The 21,342-nt window shown below is 46.5% G+C and overlaps 1 protein-coding gene across 1 annotated transcript in view; it reads left to right on the top strand.

The window, feature by feature from the left end:
* PARVA (parvin alpha) overlaps window positions 1–21,342 on the top strand; it is a 154,179-nt gene that overhangs the window by 121,408 nt on the left and 11,429 nt on the right. The window contains exons 6-12 of the mRNA XM_012456639.3: window positions 5,460–5,575; window positions 10,103–10,161; window positions 12,963–12,982; window positions 14,732–14,793; window positions 15,435–15,503; window positions 18,984–19,085; window positions 19,810–19,882. Of these exons, the coding sequence (XP_012312062.2) occupies window positions 5,460–5,575; window positions 10,103–10,161; window positions 12,963–12,982; window positions 14,732–14,793; window positions 15,435–15,503; window positions 18,984–19,085; window positions 19,810–19,882 (501 nt within the window). The remainder of the gene's footprint in view (window positions 1–5,459; window positions 5,576–10,102; window positions 10,162–12,962; window positions 12,983–14,731; window positions 14,794–15,434; window positions 15,504–18,983; window positions 19,086–19,809; window positions 19,883–21,342) is intronic.

The following is a 21,342-nucleotide window of genomic DNA, read 5'->3' as shown; positions in this document are numbered from 1 at the left end:
TGTGTGTTGTTATTTTTTTCTTGCTTTTACATCACACATATTTTCTACATTTCCTTTGGTCTTTGTAGTTAAAATTTTTGATAGCTGTTTCTATTTCATAGGGTAGACATCTCATAGTTAACTTAAACCTTAGGCTGATGCCGATCCTTCTAAGATGTTTCCCAACCTATTTCTAATATCAGATAGCACCAAACTGAATATCTTAGCTTGTGCCTCTTTTTGCTTTTCTTGAATTCCTCCCTTTAGATAGAGATTTCTAGAACTGAGATGGATTACTGGGTCAGAGGGAATAATTACCTCAGTGGCTAGCTCCCTGTGATGCCTTGGGGCTTTTAAAGAGCTGGGCTTGTTTACAAAGTCACAGTGGCTTGTTCCATAAGGAATGTGGCTGGCACAGCTCCTGCGGAAAAGCCCTGTCTCCTTCTGTCTCAGTTACCTTCCCTGGTTGTAAACCTGAGGACACTGTGGTGCCTCTCTGCTCAGGATGAGGGTGGTAGGGACAGGCTGCTGAGTTACCAACGTTCTTAATCTGGGACTTCAGAGATTTCTTCCTTTTTTTCCCCCTAATTCATAACAGTGATTTTCATTATTAAAAATTTAGAAAGTGTAACTAAAATTTAAATACTTTTAACATATTTATGATGCTTATTGTATGTCTTGTATCTGTGTAATCTTCACTCACCCATCTGAAGTAAGAATTCTTTTATTCCCATGTTACAGATGGGAAAATTGGGACATAGAGAGGTTAAGAAACTATGATGTAACCTTCCTGAGGGCAGGGACTTTTGTCTTTTCACTGCCCACCTGGAGACAAGAGCCACGAACATTGTGCTGTGTTCTGCAAGTTCTGTGTGTATGTGTCTGTACATGTATAATAAGTAAATAGCATATAATACTTTATATATGTATATATATAAAAAACATGATTTTTAACAAAAATGAGATCAACCTGTTTATGTTGTTTAGAAGATGTGTATATTAACAAATCATTAACTATTCTTCTGTATATCACCTTTAATATTATATAACATGACACTGTATGGATCTATCATAATCTATTTAACTGAAAATGGATTTTTAGATTGCTTTCCGTTTTCCCATTGATATCATCAATACAGCTGGATGCATTCTCCCTGCTTGTAGCCATAATTAATTCTTTAGGATAAATACTCAAGAGTGGTATTTGAGGGCCAAAGGGTAAGAGCATTTTTAAGGTCATAATACATAATGTTAAATTGCCTCAATTACACCAATTTCTGTTTCCACCACGGGACATGTTTGGAAGACTATTTCTAACTCCGCAGCTCCATTTTAAATACTGCTCTCCAGCCCTGCAGTGACACTCTTAGCCTTGCAGCTGCGGTTCCTGGCTTGCATAGTGAGACCTGGGCGCTTGCTCTTATCCCACATGTTGCCATCCTGACTTGAGTGCAGGCACATGTTGGCCTCAGCTTCTATTGAACACCAGGGAGAAAACTCCCAGGAGACATTTTGAGAGCGGCAATGATGAGGGTGCACAAACAGTGGGTAGAATCTGTTTTAATTTAAACAAATTAAACAATGATGATGAGGGTGCACAGTGGGTAGAATTTGTTTTAATTGAAAATATGGCATATTTTTATTCTAAAGAATATTTCAAATTAGAGAAAAAGGCCGGGTGCTGGCACCTGTAATCTCAGCACTTTGGGAGGCCAAGATGGGTAGATCACTTGAGGTCAGGAGTTCAAGACCAGCCTGACCAACATGGTAAAACCCTGTCTCTACTAAAATCACAAAAATTAGCCAGGCGTGGTGGCGTGTACTTGTAATCCCAGCTACTCAGGAGGCTGAGGCAGGAGAATCACTTGAACCCAGAAGAAGGAGGTTGCAGTGAGCCGAGATCGTGCCATTGCACTCCAGCCCAGGCAACAAGAACAAAACTCCATCTCAGAAAAAAAAAAAAAAACAACAACTATCTTTCCACTCTAGCATAGCTATTTTTATTTTTAAAAATGTATTTCTTTCCAAATGTTGGCCACAAGCACATATTTATGTGTGTCTATGTATGTGTGTGTGTGTATATATATATCTGTATATATATATTTTTATGTATGTATATATCCATAAATGCGAACTTTACAGCTATGTATATTACACACATATACACATGTGTATAGATATATACACACATACACACACATATAGCTATACTGTCTTAACTATGATTTTTAATGCATGCAAACTATTAATTTTGTGGCTATATCGTAACTTCTTAAAGCAGTGGTTATTCAACTATGGTTGGTCCAAAACTAGGGATTTGCAAGGAGAAATTCTAGCATCACCAAGGAGAAGACATGAAGTCATGGGTAGGCTGCAGTTAGGACTCAGAATCCTCACTTTAACCAGAGCAGTTGTACTTTTTTCGTGAGTTTTAACTATCAGCTTTTAGAACAAAGTATTTCTGTGCTTAATATTAAAAAGTTTGAAAAATGCGTACCTAAACCATCCTCTTGTTATCAGACAAAGTGTTTTCCAGGGTTTTACAAAATGATAGTATATTACACAGTAACTAACATCTTTGTACACGTAGTATGGTATGTATGTGTGTGAGACTGTAGACTATGTATTTCAAAAACAATCCCAGAAGGATAGAGCACTCATTGAAAGAGTTTGACATCTATATGATGCTTACAATATAGCTCTGGATTGCTCACCAAGACAGGGAGATGGCTTACAGTGTCACCAGGGTATAAGAACAACTTGTTTGATCACAACTTTTCTAGCATTATATTTTTCCATTAAATGGGAGAGGGGTAGCAAATGTTCTTACAACCCTCAGTGAGGCCAGGTGGTGGGCCGGTGGTTCTGATCAGAAGAGCAAACCTGGATTTGCCTCCGATGGTGACCACACCATGTCAGTGGGTCACAGTGGGTCAGTGCCACATCAGGATCTTTTTTTGAGGCTGTGAGTCTTGGTAAAACTTAGTTGACAAGGCCTGAAAGCCCAAAACTGAAACCTTCTGGAAGGATAGGAGTTCAGAGCAGTTTATCTTCTGTTTGTGGTGATGGTGAGCTGCTGTTCCTAATCAGTAGAAAACCTTCTTAGAAGTAGCAGTGATAACAAGAAACCCTAATGAGTTACAAAGGAATGTCTGAATCATTTTCTTTTCTTGGTGATTTATCAAAGCTTCTGCTAAAGCAGACTCACTGATTCCAGGGAAGACAGGATGACATCCTAATAATGGACCGAGTGCATGTGAAGTATACAAAATAGGCATTTTTTTGTTATTCCCTTAAATGCCCCCTATAATGAAGAGCCGTGAAGCTGGTGGGGCTATGAAGGCAGGCAAAATATCTGGTGAATCTTCCCTTTGATGAGAAAGAAAGGGAAGAAAGCTGGCATATTTTAGTTGCCTAGGCGCCAGGTACTTTCACATAAGCTATAATAAAAAATATCAGCCATTCCTGGGCAGCTGCTGTGTTCCAGGAGCATCAGAGAGAAAACTCCCAGGAGACATGTTGAGAGGCAGCAATGATAGGAGTGCACAAATGCTCAACAGTGGCTAGAATTTGTTTTAATTGAAAAGATGGCATATTTTTATTCTAAAGAATATTTTGAAATAGGAAAAAATTAAGACTATCTTTCCACTCTAGTGTAACTATTTTCATTTTTTTTAATGAAATTTTTTGAAAATCTTTAAAACCTGTATGTCCACATAGGTTCTGCTACCTCCATTTGTAAAGATGAGCAAATTAAGACTCAGGGGCCTTTAGTGGCCTACCCTACCCAGGGCCATGTAGCCAGTAAATAAATGGTAGATTATAAAGTTAGAATTCAGGTTCCAGTCTACCTGATCCTCTGTGTACCTCACTGAGTCAGTCTATTTCTCCTCATCTAGAAAGAAAACTACAACCTATTGTGACCCAGCCTTCTCTGGTGTAAATGGCTTAACTTTCAGCACATGACTCAGCAACTGTGGCAGTCCCCTGGCTCAATAACATCCCATACAACTGCTTTTTAAAGAGCATTGCCTACAGTGACCATAGTGACACTCCAGCGAGTAACACAGCCCTTTGAATGTCTCTCTCATGCCTTCTTCCAGGGATCTTAAAGCCCTGAACCAAGGAAGGGACCTAGCGTTTCAGACTCAGCATCGATTTATTAAGGGTCTGCTTTGTGTAAAGTCTTGAGAAAGTAGTAGTGATAATCTATAGAGTTCATGGTTAAGTGGGAAGGGAGAGGCCAGGTATGGTGGCTCACACCTGTAATCCCAGCACTTTGGGAGGCCGAGGCGGGTGGATCATGAGGCCAAGAGATCGAGACCATCCTGGTTAACATGGTGAAACCCTGTCTTTACCAAAAATACAAAAAATTAGCTGGGCATGGTGGCGTGTGCCTATAATCCCAGCTACTCAGGAGGCTGAGGCAGGAGAATTGCCTGAACCTAGGAGGCGGAGGTTGCGGTGAGCCGAGATCGCGCCATTGCACTCCAGCCTGGGTAACAAGAGCGGAACTCCGTCTCAAAAAAAAAAAAAAAAAGTGGAAAGGGAGATGGAGTGCAGAGCAGACATACTCATGGTGATTAGAATGGAGTGGGCAGGGACATGGGACTTGGGGAGAACAGATCTGAGCTTAGAACTTAGCAGTTGTCAGTGTCCTGATAGGAACCTGGGATTAGAGAGGTGACACATTGGAAACCTGGCAATTATATGACCCAAGAAGGAGATCCATGGGACCTGGCAAAGAACTGAGGGGGCTGGGCATGGCCGCACATGCCTGTAGTCCCAGCTACTCCACAAAGGCCGAGGCGGGAGGATTGCTCAAGCCTAGGATTTGGAGGCTGCAGTGAGCTAGGATTGTGCCACTGCACTCCAGCCTGAGCAACAGAGCAAGACCCTGCCTCAAGAAAGGAGAGATTTGCAGGGGCCCAGAGTGAGGCCTGTGATGACCACAGGTGCCCCCGACCCTCAGGCATGGTATAAAGGGACATTGGGTTGATGTATTAGGCCGTTCATGCATTGCTGTTAAGAAATGCCTGAGGCTGGGTAATGTATAAATAAGAGGTTTAACTGGCTGGCATCTGTGTGACTTCTAGGGAGGCCTCAGGGACCTTTTACTCAAGGAAGAAGGCAAAGCGGGAACAGGCACTTCACATGGCAAAAGCAGGAGCAAGAGGGAGAGTGGGCCTTGGGGAGATGCTATGTACTTTTCAACGACCAGATCTCTTGTGAACTCAGAGCACGAGTATACTTATCACCAAGGGGAAGGCACTAAGTCATTCATGAAGAATCCAGCCTATGATCCAAATACCTCTCACCAGGCCCCACCTCCAACACTGAGGATTACATTTCAGCATGAGATTTGGGCAGGGACAAATATCCAAACTCTATCAGTGAGGTACCACTATACTTTGACATCTGTTTATGTTGCCTAGAACCTGGAAGAAGATGCTATAATTTTCCCTCTTCTTTCATTTCAGCTGTTCATGCCAAGAGCCTGGTGGCCATCTTACACCTGCTCGTGGCTCTATCTCAGTATTTCCGGGCACCCATCCGACTCCCAGACCATGTTTCCATCCAAGTGGTTGTGGTCCAGGTAAGACAGATAACACTACAAACATCTGTGTCTTTAAAGAGTTGTGGAGGCCAAGTTCCTATGAGAGCCAAGGTGTATCTAGTAGATCATTAGAAGGAAGGCTGAATGAATGCTGAGTGAGCTGAGTGTGCAGGATATTGGGAGGCACTGAGTGAGCTTTCTGATGCATATTGGCTTCCCCTGGTATAAGTGTCCACAAGATGGAAGAGCGTGTGCTTGTGTATAGCTCGCCTTGTATAGGGTATGTGCCTATGGTTTATGTGTTTTATGAGTCTTCTCTGTAATATGTAGTTGAGGGTGTGTGGTATGTATGTGAGCTGTGTGTCATGGGGTCAGGAGGAAAGAGGTGTGTGTGTGAATTTGTATACAGGAGTGTGCAGGTGCCCTGCAAACCATGGAAAACCATAATATTTTGGTTAAACAAATGATACTTAGGTATGGGGAAAAGATATCTGTGCATATAATGGAGTGTGTGTGTACATGTTTGTACATGTGCGTGCATTTGAGAGAGACCCCAACTGGCCATGTCTGTATTGAAGGCACTGCCACCTTTCACCCACCCACAGAAGCACAGCTGGGATCTCAGGTCATCTTTTCCAGATTGTTGGATGGAATTTCCATTCACATATGGCTGTGTAATTTCCACAGTGAGGGTGTGCTCTCTCCCTGTGACTATCTCACTCTGCTCCTAACCCCATTAAATACTCAAATTCAATTTTATTTTCCAACTTTATACCCATTTAGCCAAAGGTCATCCTTTTGTTTGCTCGTTTCTGTTCTTTTGCAAATAAACATACAGCAAGAGAGAACTCTCCATCTAAGCAGCTCCTTGACAATACAGCCTCTGGGAATAGGGAATAACGGCAGCTCTGCCATATCTTGGTGAGAAAAAGCCTTGAGGGCTGGTAGACTGTGCCTGATTAGACCAGGCCAGTTTCCAAGACAAAAGGACTTTGAGTTGAACTTTCAGGGATCAGCTGTTAACAGGAGGAGAGGAGGACAATGTCCTCCTAATCAACTGATCAGTTGTCCCCCAATGAAAAATTATTTCTTCCCCATCTCTGGGTACTTAACTCCACTAGGCATCAAGAAGGTATAACAGGAACATGACACCTCGGCCCTGCCTGCCGAGGAGATAGGACTACAAATAAGAAGCAGAGAGGGCTGTCAGGAGCTCATAGAAAATGGGAACGTGTAGGCCAGGCACAGTGGCTCATGCCTGTAATCCCAGTATTTTGGGAAGCCGAGGCGGTGGATCACCTAAGGTCAGGAGTTCAAGACCAACCTGGCCAACATGGTGAAACCCCATATCTACTAAAAATACAAAATTAGCCAGGCATGGTGGCGCATGCCAGTAATCCCAGCTACCTGGGAGGCTAAGGCAGGAGAATCGCTTGAACCCGGGAGGTGGAGGTTGTGATGAATCAAGATCATGCCATTGCACTCCAGCCTGGGCAACAAGAGCAAAACTCCATCAAATGAATGAATGAATGAATGAATGAATGAGTGAAAGAAAATGGGAATGTGTGTGGCTCAGATACTGAATGCTACTGACCAAAAGGCCCTAATTGTCCTTGTTGAGCTCCTCACCTGTATCAAACATGGCACTAAGCATTTTATGTCTGCTGTGGATGTGTGGCCAACTCAGAGTACCCTGGTTCAAGCATCTTCCTAGTGAGTCCAGGTCATCTCTATCATGCTATTTTTATCAATCAATAATGTGTAAATTTAATTCTTTATGTTTTTAAAGATGACAATTAGGGAGGCAGGGATGAATAGGTGGGAGCACAGAGGATTTTTAGGTACATGTCACTGTACATTTATTGAAACCCATAGAATGAACAGCACCAAGAGTGAACCCTTATGTGAACTACGGACTTTGGGTGATAGTGACAATATCAAGTATAAGTTCATCAGCCATTAAAAGTGTATCATTCTGATGTAGGATGTTGAAAGTGGGTGAGGCCATGTATGTGTCGAGTCAGGGAATACATAGGAAATCTCTGGAAATGTCTGTACCTGCCTCTCAATTTTGCTGTGAACCTCAGACTGCTCTGGAAAATATAATCTATTTGTTTTTTAAATCATGGTTCCTGTAACAGTTCATGAAAGAGTACTTTAAAAGTGACCACATATCCCTAACATTGAAATTTTTAAAAATTATTTTCATAAGTAAACATACTGTCATATTCATTTATAATAGCTCTTTTATCACTAGAGGAGGTAACGACTTTTATTTAAATTGCCCTTCTTTATCTTCTGTTCTGTGACAATCCATTCCAGTTCTTGGTGCATAAATTTGTTGACCATCTTAGGGCTTTTCTTATCTGCTAGAATAAACAGCCCTCTAGTAGAAATAATAAAATCTGCCTGCTGGAATTACTACAGACAGAAAGCAGTAATGATGACTGCAAATGTGACCAGGAGAGAGGGGACTACTATTTTGAAACAGTGGTCATTGCAAGCCTGTGTCTCCTGCCTTATTTTGAGCTCAATTATAGGCCATCAGAAGGCTGTTGTTGGTTTAATTTCTCCTGTAGGATGTTTTGTTAGCATGCGGGAGAAAAGAGGACGCGTTCCATAAAATGGCATTAATGCACGTCAGGTTTTATGGGGTGTTTTTGCTTTATCAGGTTGGACAGGCACAGAAGCAGGACTCGGAATTGGTGGTGAGTCACAGACTGAACCACAGGGAGAACTCTTTAGGGAACAAATAATGGGTGGAGATGAATCAGGATGCTGTGTGAGGGGTTACTTAACCCAGATTTCTTTTCCATTCTTTGCAGAAGCATTTAATTTTGCATGAAGTTGGAGTGGAGGTTTTAGTCTGTGAATGGCCATGCAGGACAAGGACACAGACTCCATTAGCCCCACATGAAAACATTGCCTGTGTTGAAACTGCATGTGGAAAGAAGTTCTGATTTATCTTGAACTGGTCCTCTTTAAATGACAAAGGGGACCAATTCAAGATTTATCTTACCTGGTCCCCTTTAAATGATAATTTTTTTTTCTTTCACCTTTTTTGTTTTGCTAAGTCCATTCTTAACCTAAGCCAGACAGACTCTTGCTTATCCAGCTCTTCCTTTCTTCTGTAAAAGTATTTCACAAGGATGCTGGTTTCTGTGGCTGTTTCTGGAACTTTGGGCAGGAGGCTCAAGAAGGCAGGGCTCAGGTGAGCCACCCACGTTCAGAGGCTCCTTCTTTCTTTACACTCATCTCAGTCTTGGGGAAGACGCGTTTGCTTTGTCAGTCGCTTGCTATGTCCATACCATCCTCCAGTTGTCTGGTGCTGGCTGTGGAGGGACCTAGTAGGATGAATCTCCCTCCTCACACCCATCAGAAAGTCTTCCTCAACCCTAACATTACCTCTTTCATCAGCTCCCATGCCCACACAATGCGGTGTAAACCCTCCAAACGCATTCAGAGCTGCCCACTGACTGATGGCAGCCGCCCTGCCCCGGACGGCCTCTGGAACGCATTTGTGCGTTCTGCATCCTGGCTGGGGCCATTCCTCCCACTGAAGTGACCCCTTCTCAGTGCCCAGCCAAAGCCTATCTGTCTTTGAAGTTCAGCTCCAGCACCCCTCCCCTTGGAAGGTTTTCCTGACCATTCTAGCTAAAAGTGCTTGCTCCTGGCCTGCGTTCAGCACTTTCTGGAGAGGGTGACCACAATATCTATTATCCATGACACTTTTGAGATGAAAGGGAATCTGACTAATATGCTGGGACATCAGGCATAAACCAGGACTGTTTGGGGAAAGCATTCTCAGGTGTCTGCTTCATCTCTCCCGTTTGACTCTAAGCTCCTCAAGGGCAGAAACCATATCATATACTCCATAGTATTTGTTCTAACTCCAGCACAGGGCCTTGTACATAGAAGGTACTGATTAATGGAATAAGAACAAGGATGAGTTGATGGGAGAAGGGAGGACAGATAACGGACGGATGGATGGATGCTGGATGGGTGGGTTTCCAACATGCTTAACCTTTTCTCAGAGAATAAGCTAGTTACCTGAGTGAGGACTGTACTACTTATTTAAAAGCTCCTATATTTATCAGTTAAAAAAAAAAAAAAAAACCCTCTGCCTCTTGTCTGAATTCCCTGAGTTGGCCTCAGTTCTTCCACCCTGCCCCCCAGTTAAATGTGTTTCTCAGCTTCCCTCTATGGCCCCAGCTGGAGGGCAGACACACCCTGGCCTTCATTTCCATTTGGTTTATTGTGGATTACTCCAGGAGGCAAACAGTTTGCTTCCAGCAGAATGTCTTCCAATAAAGAAAGGAAAGATTCACCATCCAAGAAACAGCCTACTTGTTTGGACTAAACACTAATTGCACTTGCGTTCTAATGGTTCGGGCCGGTCCCAGAAAAGCAGGACCTCCTCTCACTTCCAGCATTATCTTATCTCGGGTGCATTTCTTAAACACCAGTAACTTTCCCGATATCAGGAATGCTCATCAGTGTTTCTGTATTTTTCTAAAGCATAGTTTTCTCTTCTCCTCCCAACCCCTTTCCCCACCCCCATTTCAGAAACGAGAAGGAATCCTCCAGTCTCGGCAAATCCAAGAGGAAATAACTGGTAACACAGAGTATGTCAACACCATTGTTGCCAGAGATTCTGTAATGGAACACAGATGTTTCTCCGAAATTCATCCATTTGCTGATATTTAGTTTTCATTTATTGGGATTGCAGGAGGGATTAGACTTCAGCCAATGATTATAGTTTAGCCTTTTCCATGCATTCAAAACATGCCTCTCAATGCTTAAGGTACAAACTTGGGTGGGGAAGCGGGGAGAGGGAATTAGCAGTGATTGAAAAATTCTAATTTTGTGCCACTCCAGGAAAAAGTGTGCCCGAAAAAAGCCAACCCAGCATGAAACTGTCATGCCATAAACACTGGGTTGAATTTAAATTGTTAACCTTCAAAGGACGTTTTTCCTCCTTTTCTGAATCTGTTTGGTCATGTGCCATGACCCAGAAAGCCTCCCTACCTTAGAGTTGTCTTTTAGTTCGGTATTTTTTTTTTCCATTTATTTTTAGAAATTGGGATATCAGAACCTATCAAAAGTTTGCCATGAGGAACAGGAGTTTTGTCCTCAAGCAGAAGAAAGATGGATAGCGTGGGGTGGGTTTGTGATCACGAGCAGAACTGAGCCCTGGTCCCATGCAAAGCCAGGCAGTCAGCTTTCAGCATTCCCTGCTCCCCAGACTTTTCTCTGAGTCCCGCTTGAACAAGAACAGCATAGTGCAAAGAGCAGGGACTGCTAAGTCAACCCAACTTGAATCCAAATCCAGGCTCTGCCACTTAACAGGTGAGTCCCTTAACCTCTCTAACCTCAGTTTCCCCACCCAGAGAGGTAGGGAGGATTTATTGTGGTCACAGCTATGCCTTCCTTCCCTTGCCCTCTGTAGCTGCTATTCCAGCTTTTCTCCAGCACAGCTGACCTGCACCTTCCAAGCCCAACCAGTCTCTTGGAGGTTCCCTCCCTCTCCCTCCCCAGCCACGGCTGACAGAAGTCCGGAGCACTGACCATCTAGACCACATTGTGCACATGGCTTAACAAGGACTAAGGGGCATGGGCATTTCAGGCCAAGACTAGGGGCCAGAGATGTAGAGTGGCCCTTCCCAAGATGCCCTGTTTATGGCCTACGGAGACCCCATCAAGCAGCTTCTGTATCATCACAGAGGCCAGTCTTGGTAGCTGAAGGGTCAGCTGATATATAGGGTACGCCTTGGCCTTGGTTCTGTGAGGGATGGGAGGGGCCAGGCCTGCTGGGAAAGGAGCAGAATTCCTCACTTTCCCACTGCCTACCACCCCTCCCCCATGCTGGGCTTGTCTGTGCCCCCTATTTCACCTCTGGGAAAGAAGACAACAGAGCAGAGAGGAGCATGGCCTGGGAGAAACTCCTGAATCGGGGAGTGTGAAGTTTCAGATTATCAAACAGTCTCTCTGATGCACGTTATGCTTTCCATGGCCCCACTCTCTGCCACAAAGACATAAACATGGGTGCAACATCCTAATAATGACAACACAGTACAGTTTATGGAACACTTTCCTATCTACTGATGTTCATAGTAAACACATGAAGCCATGATTATACCCCCTAAAGCCCCACAGCCCAAGGGTAAGGAAGAGACCGTACCCTTGGTTTATTAGCACTTAACTCCAAGTTCATTATTGTTTCCAGGGCAGTACTTGCAAGTGCTCACTTAGTGGGTGATTGATAGGTGTGCAGATGAATAAACCAATATAATAATCATAAGGAGAATCAAAAATGTATTTGGAAAAAAAGTCTTCAGCATTTACTATATACTAGGAATTATGCTAAAATATTTCTAGATACTAAATCATTTCATGCTCACAACATCAACTGAAGTATTTACCATAATCATCTTCATTTTAGAGATAAGAGACCTGGTGCCCAGAAAGGTTCATTAGCTTGCCCAAGGTCACTGTATTAGTTTGTTTTCACACTGCTGATAAAGACATACCCGAAACTGGGAATGAAAAAAGGTTTAATTGGACTTAGCTGTTCCACATGGCTAGGGAGGCCTCAGAATCATGGCAGGAGGCGAAAGGCTCTTCTCACATGGTAGCAAGAGAAAATGAGGAAGAAGCAAAAGAGGAAACCCTGATAAACCCATCAGATCTCTTGAGAATTATTCACTATCACGAGAATAGCATAGGGAAGACCAGCCCCCATGATTCAATTACATCCCCCTGGGTCCCTCCCACAACATGTGGGAATTCTGGGAGACACAATTCAAGTTGAGATTTGGGTGGGGACATGGTCAAACCATATCAGTCACACGGCAAAAAAATCACTCAGTGCAATTTAAACTTCAGTGATCTGTCTTTAGAGCTTGTGCTCTTGATACTTCAGTGCTTCTCTGCCATGAGTGTGGTTCCAGTTCCTGCACTCTTTAAGAAAACCTACCCTGGGTCAATGGCAGGTTCATCTTGGTGGGCATTACAGGATGGACAGGAGAGAGACAAAGCTGACCTGCCCACAGCAACCGAGGCAGTAAAATTCCACATTGAGGGGTTGCTTGAGTTCACCCATAAGAATCCTAAGATTCTCTGGTTGGAAATCTAAGGTAAAAAGTAATCCTTTAGGCATCACTATGCCAGGCTTTGCACTACACCCCTATATCTGTGTAACATCAGGGGGGAAATAGGTGGTAATGTGGTAAAGTCTTGGTAATGAGAGGCTGTGCAGAATACAGTGCCAATGGAAGAAGGCTTTTTGAGCTCCTCAACCAAGGCAGGTGGGTGGCAGGCAGCATGGGGTGGGCTTCCAGCAGTGATGGAGTAGCCTTTCAGAGGACTGGCCTCTTGTAAGGGACAGCAGAAGAGTCACACTGTTTTCTTTCTCTTTTTCCTCCAGGGCTCTTTCAGGGAGGCATGGTAAGTGGCATAAGAAACCTCTGGCACTGGTGGCTGCACTGGGGCTTAATTCTGCAGCATCTGGGAAGAACGAGCTCTAAGCTTGTCACCAGGATATATGTCTGCATCAGCCTGGTGACATGGCAAATTGGGTTGGGAGGGACAGCTTGCTGGCGGGAAGAAGACTACCTACACCTGCACAGTTGTCTTGAAAGTTATCAGGCCATTGACCTTGCCATTTATGAAGCACTTCTGTATCTCTGACGTTCATGATAAACACAGGAAGCCACAATTACACCCCGAGACCCCGTAGCCCCAAGGGCGAGGGAGGAGATTATGCTCTTGGTTTATCCAGCACTTAACTCCAGTTTAGTATTCATTCCAGTACACCACTTGCAAGTGCTTAGTGGGTTATAGGTGTGCAGATGGATAAACCAATGTAATAATCTTAAAGAGAACCGAAAGTGTATTCAGAAAAAAAAAAGTTTTGAGCATTTTCTATATCCTAGGAAGTATGCTAAAATATTTCTAGATATTAAATCATCTAATGCTCAGAACATCCCACTGAAATATCAACTGTAATTATCCTCATTTTAGAGATGAGAGACCTGGAGCCCAGAAAGATTCATTAGCTTGTCCAAGGCTTCTGGATGGGTCCTGGGCATTTTCAGGGCAGCTTTGCTCTAATGCTGTCATGGAAATAAAGGAACACATGTACGAACACAAGGACTGTCCCCTCTCCCCACTCTGTCCAGCCCTTCTAGAGGCTGTCTTCTCCTTCTTCCCTCATTGCAGCTCCTGTCTCTTCCATTTCTCAGGACTGGGCTTGTTTATGAAGTCCATGAATGTTTAGAGATCACTGTTCCCTTCCTGATAGGCTCAGATTTACCCATTGGTGCCAGAGTTGGAAAAGGCAGGCCTCAGGGTCTCACAGCCTCCCAGCCCCAGGCTCACCTCGGAGACCCTTCTCTTTCCCTGAGTCAGATCCCTTCCACTGTGTCAACTCTTGGTTCTGAGAACATGGAGGCTGCAGCAAGGAGCATCCCTGCAGGGAGCACGGCTTTGCTATTTTCTATGATCCTGGTATTTACTGTGGGTAATATTTTGAAATATTTCAATCATGCTAAAACATATTCCCTTCAGGAGAACATGTCAGACTTTACAGAACACGTGCGTGCTTGTTCTCACCCTTCGTCCTCATGAAAAACCTGAGGGAGGTTTATTTTTAAGATGACTTTTTATAGAAGAGGGAACTCAGGCACAAAGAGTAGAAGTGGCCTAGATCACTTAAGAGGAAGAGCTCGTATCCCATCCCTGGCTCCCAGCCCTCTTCTCTATGCCCTCTGCCAGCTTGTTTGTCTTGGGTCTCCTGTTTTTGAAAATTAGGGGTGAAATGATTTAATAGTTGGATAACATCCTCCCTCTACAAAGGTTCAGAAACACCTGAACCATGGCTAAATCAGGATATAATGGAATAGAGTGAAGGGAAATGACTAATCCCGGGTCACACTGTCAAAGAGAGCCCTGAGCCTGCCCCAACCCAATAATGTACACGCGCACGGACACAGACACAGGCTCCCAGGGTGAGAATCACCCCGGACTCTAGGCCCAGATCACATTCCAGAGTTCCCAGCACAGTCTATACCCCAGAGGCTTCCCATGGATAGTTGACCCTGTTACCTTGAGAGGCGCCTGGCCCTGAGACCCCAGGTGGTCTTCCCTGCCAAGGATCAGCTCTGGTGCTCCACACTGTGTTTGCCTCTTTTTCAGAACGTGATGCCTTTGACACCTTGTTCGACCATGCCCCAGACAAGCTGAATGTGGTGAAAAAGGTGGGAAAGGGGTGCCTGGGACGGAGAGAGGGAAGCGAGATACAGCAGAGTATTGGGAAAACCCATCCCTGCAGCTTGCAAGCTTCCTGTCGGAACTGGTGCCATCACCTAATCTCTGCACACGCAGGGCTTTCCCCCATGCCATCCTTGTACCTGTCTGATCCTCACTGGATGTCTCACCAGGCCCTTTCCTCTCCATCAGCATAAGCACCCTGTCTTTCCACCAGGCTAACCCCAGCAATCCTAGCCTTCCCTGCTCCTCACAGAATTCCCTGTCTCCCTGGCCTAGGCACCTGCACAAAAGAAGGGACGGGAGGGAGAAACCCAGTGGAGTCATTTTATCTCAGCCCCTCACTTTGCCCCGACACCAGCTCAGACACTCCTCCTATTATTGGCCTCTTGTGGCCTCCTTGTTCCTTCCACAGCCCTGAGTCATGTGGGGCTGCAAGGTCTGGAGCCTGTGGCCCTCCCTGTACACTCAAAGACCTTTGCAGAGAGAGCTCCTGGGCCCGGGGCTCTTGGCTAGGCCTGATCCTGTGCTTTCACCCTGACTCTCACCCTCACGGGAGTCGTGGGGTAGCCACAGGATGCCTGCATTAGTGCGAGTCCCCAGCTCAAGGTCTGCTCTGCTTCTCTTTTAGACACTTATCACTTTTGTGAATAAGCACCTGAATAAACTGAACCTGGAGGTCACAGAACTGGAAACCCAGGTGAGTGACAGCCCCCAGCACAGGTGGAGGCAAGCCTGCCCTGCAGCCCCTGTTCTAAGTGGCCCACCACACATGGCCAGGAGGGCTTTTCCAGCCCAGGGGGATGAGGGCATGGGAATCTGTTCCACTCCGAGGGTTGAACTGCATCTCTTGGATTTTTTCCAAGGTTTTATTGTGAAAAGTTACAAGAATGAATACTCATACTCTTCACCAGGATGCACCAATTGTTAATATTCGGCCACACCTCTCTTTCTCTGCACCCCTAAGTGCTTGAGCATATGTCTCTCAAGAACAAGCACATTCTCAGATAACCACAATATAGCTATCAAAGGCAGGCAGTTTTAACATAATGCAATACATTAATCTGTTTAGATTGAATCATATGAAATTGCTGACATTCGACAGTTTTGTTGTTGTTTTGAGGCAGAGTTTCACTCTTGTTGCCCAGGCTGGAGTGCAATGGCACAATCTCAGCTCACTGCAACTTCTACCTCCCGGGTTCAAGCGATTTGATTCTCCTGCCTCAGCCTCCCAAGTAGCTGGGATTACAGGCATGCACCACCATGCCTGGCCAATTTTTTATCTCTAATAGAGACAGGGTTTCACCATGCTGGTCAGGCTAGTCTCAAACTCCTGACCTCAGGTGATCCACCCGCCTCGGCCTCCCAAGGCTGAGATTCCAGGCGTGAGCCACTGCACCCAGCCTCCTGCTTTTAACCTACTAAAATGGCAACATCATATAGGTGGAAAAAACACTCTGTTCAGATTTTGCCGGTTCTCCCAGCGTGCTCACATGCTGCGTTTACTTGTCACATCTCTTTACTCTCTCCTTAATATAGAACAACTTTGTATATTGGCCTTTCTTGTCATGGCATTGACACCTTTTGAAGCGTTCAGGCCGGTTGGTTTATAGACTGTCTTTTCCCCGCATGTTAGATTCAGGTCATGCATTTTCATTAAGAGCACTCCCCAAGTCATGCTGTGTTCTTCCCAGGGCATCACAGGAGGAGCCACTCTGTCCATTATCCCCATTGCTAGTGATAACTTGGATTATTTGGTTAGGGTGGTGGTCACCAGATTTCTCTACTATAAAGTTATTTTTCCTCCCTTTATACTTAACTAATCTTTGTTGGGGAGATACTTTGAGACTGATGAATCCTGCTTCTCCACCCCCTTTCATTCTTGGTGAACTTCTGCCTTGTGCTTCTCTTTCAATCATCTGGGTGCCTCCTTTTATTTTAAAGGCAAATGCCAGTCTGTCGCTGAGCTCCACCTGAGTGTGTCTAGACTGTTGAAATCAACTTCATACACTCTTGTAGGAAATAAAGAACGTTCTAGAAAGTGACGCTTCCTTGAGTGAGCTGCATTGGGCTCAGGGCAGGGAGTGCTATGACAGGGGTGACTGCCAAGCTCTTTGGGTCCCTCCAGTTTGATCTGCTATTCCTACCAAGTCAGCGGAACCAGCCATGGGAGATGGGGAGCAGTCTAAGCCTGGCACTCAGAGCTGTGAGTGACCCCAACCCCAACCACAGATTGGACTTTTTTACTCCTAACTCCTCCTCACCATAGCTGGAATGAAGCCTAGTTGCTCAGCTCCCACCAGAAAGGCCTTGATTTTGACAGACTCTGGAGTCTGCTCTCCCATGTCCACCTAGGGTGAGTCATGCTTAGGCCCTTCCCACCTGAGTTGCAGGCCTGATGCTGGGAGGAGCTACCCTTTTGTTTTTGACACAGGGTCTTACTCCCGTCATCCAGGCTGGAGTGCAGTGGCACGATCACGGCTCACTACATCCTTGACTTCCCAGGTTCAGGTGATCCTCCCACCCCCACCCCCACCCCCACAGCCTCCTAAGCAGCTGGGACTACAGGCGTGCACCATCACACCCAGCTAATTTTTTTGTATTTTTAGTAAAGACAGGGTTTCACCATGTTGCCTAGGCTGGTCTTGAACTCCTGAGCTCAAGCAATCTGCCCACCTCAGCCTCCCAAAGTGCTGCGATTACAGGCATGAATCACTGCACTCAGCCAGGAGCTGCCTTTAAGGCAAGCCCAAGCTCAGGGTCTTCTGCCCTTAATGAAGGCTGAGCCACAGTCCGGCCAGCTGGCTACCGGGAAAGCTCTCTGAGCAGACTCTGGGCTCCTAAGGTGATTCCAAGAAATCTGGCCTTCTATGATCCCTAGCTGCTGTTTACACTCACAAACATTTGGTGGCCCAGCCTCCTTTGAAAGGGTTCTAGAATGTCGGATGTGCATCTGGCCTCTATGTCTTTGTTCAGTCTATCCCCCATACCTGGAACCCCTCCTCCTCCCAAGGTCCATCGTCCCGGCCTCCACAAGCCTGCCCTGAGCGCTCAGTGTATGCCTACCTCACCCAGCCCCGAGCAGAAGACCAGCAGCCTCTGCAATTAACCAAGAACTCTCCTGTCCCTTGGGCCTGGTTTCACAACCCATCTGGCCTCTTCTACCTAGGAAGGGACCGGGCTCCAAGCCTCTTGCCAGGGCCCTCAGCACATAGTTCTGCTTTTGCCAGCAAGAGCCAATAAGTAATGTCCCAATTGCGTTGTTGTTTTCCCAGACAGTAATAGCAATAGTTAATATTTATTCAATGCTGCACGCTAAGCAGGTTACAGGCCCTCCCCACGTATTAACTGGCTTGGTCCTCATGATAACTCCGTGACGTAGATACTATACTATTACCATCCCTGTTTCACAGATGAGAGATATGATTACAGAGAAGTGACAGAACTTGCCCAAGGCACACAGCTGGTAGGTGAGAGAGCTGGAATTTGCACTGGGGAGGCCAGGCCTCAGAGCCCACATTCATAACAGCTGCACTCTGCTGCTGTAACACCAAAGAGAGATGGGAGAAAGAAGAGTGCCCAGGCTTATGCGACACTTGGCCTTTCTCTGTTCGGAAAGCACAGATCACCCCAGGAGCCTCATGCCATTCACTGTGGACATCACCTCCCCCTCCTCCCTCTGCCCCACTCTAGTCAGTCTTGCTCATCCTGAGCCCTCCACTCAGACGCTGTCCCCTCCGAAGGACTCCTCTGATGCCTTCGGTACTTATGGGTGACTTTTCTCAACCCCACTCAAGCCACCATTCTTCCTTCCATCAGAGCAGCTGTGCATTGCCCCCACACGTTTCCCTATTAGACTGTCCACTCCTCCCGGGCAGGAGCCACTCTGACCCCCCACGCTCTGGTCCCCATGCCTAGACAGGGAGTTGGTACACAGCCTCTGCTCAGTAAATGCTGGGTCAGCTGAGCAGAGCCATGGGCTTGTGGCTCCTGTGCTGGGCCGGCCAGACGTGGGGCAGAGCAGACCTCCTTGTCTCAGGCCACCTCCCCTATCCCCCAGCTAGCAGCCTGCCTGGGGTGTTAGGCTTCAGGTGGCATAGCACAGAAGCTGATGGGCCACCTGGATGGGGATTGGCTGGGAGGCTCAGGGGCCAGTGCCATCAGCTGGCTCTCCCTCCAGTTTGCAGATGGGGTGTACCTGGTGCTGCTCATGGGGCTCCTGGAGGGCTACTTTGTGCCCCTGCACAGCTTTTTCCTGACCCCGGACAGCTTCGAACAGAAGGTAAGAAGGACATCAAGGGAGGCCCTCTAGCCCACATCCCCAGCTCATCTGCCCATATCCACGCTGAGGCTATCCAGAAAAAGGCAGAGCTTCTCCTTTGCCCAAGGTCATCAATGCCTGGAGGTGGGGCCCATTATGATAAGAGCTGAGCTGGGAAGGAGCTACCTGCAGACCACTGGGCATCCCTGACTGCCTCTGCCTTCCCCTGAAGCCTGGCCCTGGTCCCCTGCCCTGTGTTCCTGTCAAGTGCCCCAGGCCTGACTCATATCTCCCCAGAGATGACAAGGAAAGTGACTGTGAAGCTGGTCATACCTGAGGCTCACGCTTAGCCTGGTTCTGATGGCCTCTCCTAGGCTGCCACATCCTCCTCGCTACACAAAGGCATTTGGTCCACAACAGAAAGTCTGTTCTGCCTGTTGAACGTGTCCTGCCATCTGATTCTTCCCAACATGTGCACTGACAGACACCCCCAGTTTGAAGTCCTGGCAGTTTACAGAGGAACATAGTAGGAAATGAAGAGGGTTTTGAGCTTCTCCAGTAGCAAGCTAGGATCAGCTAGCTCTCTCTCCTTGTGGCCTGCCCATTTTGGTAGCCATATTTTTCCTTGAAATTAGTTCAGCCTCTGCCCCTCTAGCTACAGTGCTGGGCTCCTTCACTTACTGGGGTCAGGTCCCAGGGCTCCTGGGTGTGCAATGGCGCATGCTCTCTGCATTTCTCTTGCCAGGTCTTGAATGTCTCCTTTGCCTTTGAGCTCATGCAAGACGGAGGGTTGGAAAAGCCAAAACCACGGCCGGAAGGTACTTTGCTCTTTCCTGGGTTTGTGACAACAGAATGAGACCCTCTCCCTGCATGCAAGTACTCAGATTTTGTAGCAGAGGGAAGCATTTTCTGAAGCCCTCACTGCTGGGGAAGGTGGGACTTGGTGCAGCTGCTCAGTCTTGGAGACCCTTTGTGAGATGCCAACCGCACAGCCAGGGGAAGAAAAGAATCTGAAATCCCACACATGCCATGCATATGGGATCGCGGGGATCAGGGCGCGAGCTGAAGTGCTGCTGCAGGATCTGTCCTGTGCCCGATTTCCAGGTTTTTCTGTCCCTGCACAGAGTGCTGACCTGCCAAAGAGCTGTGTCGCTGCCAGTCAGGGTGAAGGTGCAGCGCAGACAGTTCTGTGCTGAGCAAAACTGCTTCTACTATCCTGACAGAAGTGGAGCTCCGCCTGCTCAGACTCTGCCTGAGGATAGGGCTTGATATGTGGGGTTTGGGTTGTAAATATAAGACTGGGGAAATGCAGAAGGAACAAGTGCTCCTGCAGCCCTTGCACACTCATGCTAGGAGTGCGCGTGTGCATTTGGGAGCAGAGGAGGCATGCTTCTCCTAGCAGTCTTCTTGGTACAGATGTTTGCTTTCTGCCCCTTACTGACTGAAGTATTCCATGTCACCAGAGCTGGTGAGTCACCACTGTTTTGCCAATAATCTTCTGCATATGTCCCATGAGAACATTGAGAATGCCATTTGTGGCCCTTTTGCTTACACTTTCCTGGTAGTTTACAGGCAAGTGGATGAGTAAGGATGGTGGGCTTTCATGCCCCCTTGCTGCCTCTGCTCTGAGCTCCTCTATCCAAACCCCCACATAGTGGGGGCCATGCCCTGGTCTAGTGTGCCTGAGACTCTGTACATCATGATATACCAAGAGGGGTAAGACCATCCTGAACCTCAAGGCACTTGCAGTCAACCAGGGAAGAGAAAAGTTGCAGCCAGTTAAGCAAAATGAAATGACAGTCACGGGAACTGCTGTCAAAGAGGTACAAGGAAGAGGCTGTGAGAACTGAAGAGGTGATACCACTTCCGTCTTGGGGGAGGAAGAGTTTGCTGGAGATGGTGACACTGGGGCTAAACCATAAGGACCAGGTAGAGCTTTGGTGTACGGAGACTGGGAGAGAGGTACGCACATCCCAGAAAGAATAACCGCATGAGCAAAAGATCCCCCTGGGGAAGAATGGGGACCCTGTCTCACGACTTCTTCCAGATTCAGCATCTATTGTCTCTAGCCAACATCAACCCCTGTTCTCATTTATTACCACCTTGTCCTAAGCCCCTGGTCAACTGAGAACTGGCAGAGGACCTCTGGCAAGGCTGGTGTCCCTCTAGGGCTCTCTCTTTGGCAAGGCCACTCCAGCCTTCCCAGTGCCACTGAGAATGATGGACTTTTTGTGTTCTGTGGGCAGATGATGAGCGCCCTGCTTCTGGGAGGACAGGC

The sequence above is a fragment of the Aotus nancymaae genome, unplaced genomic scaffold (genome assembly GCF_030222135.1).
Source record: "Aotus nancymaae isolate 86718 unplaced genomic scaffold, 86718_ANA_hifiasm-v0.15.2.pri h1tg000059l, whole genome shotgun sequence".
Lineage (NCBI taxonomy): Eukaryota > Metazoa > Chordata > Mammalia > Primates > Aotidae > Aotus > Aotus nancymaae.
Note: the sequence above shows the minus strand (reverse complement) of the source record. Positions and strands in the feature narration are given on the sequence as shown.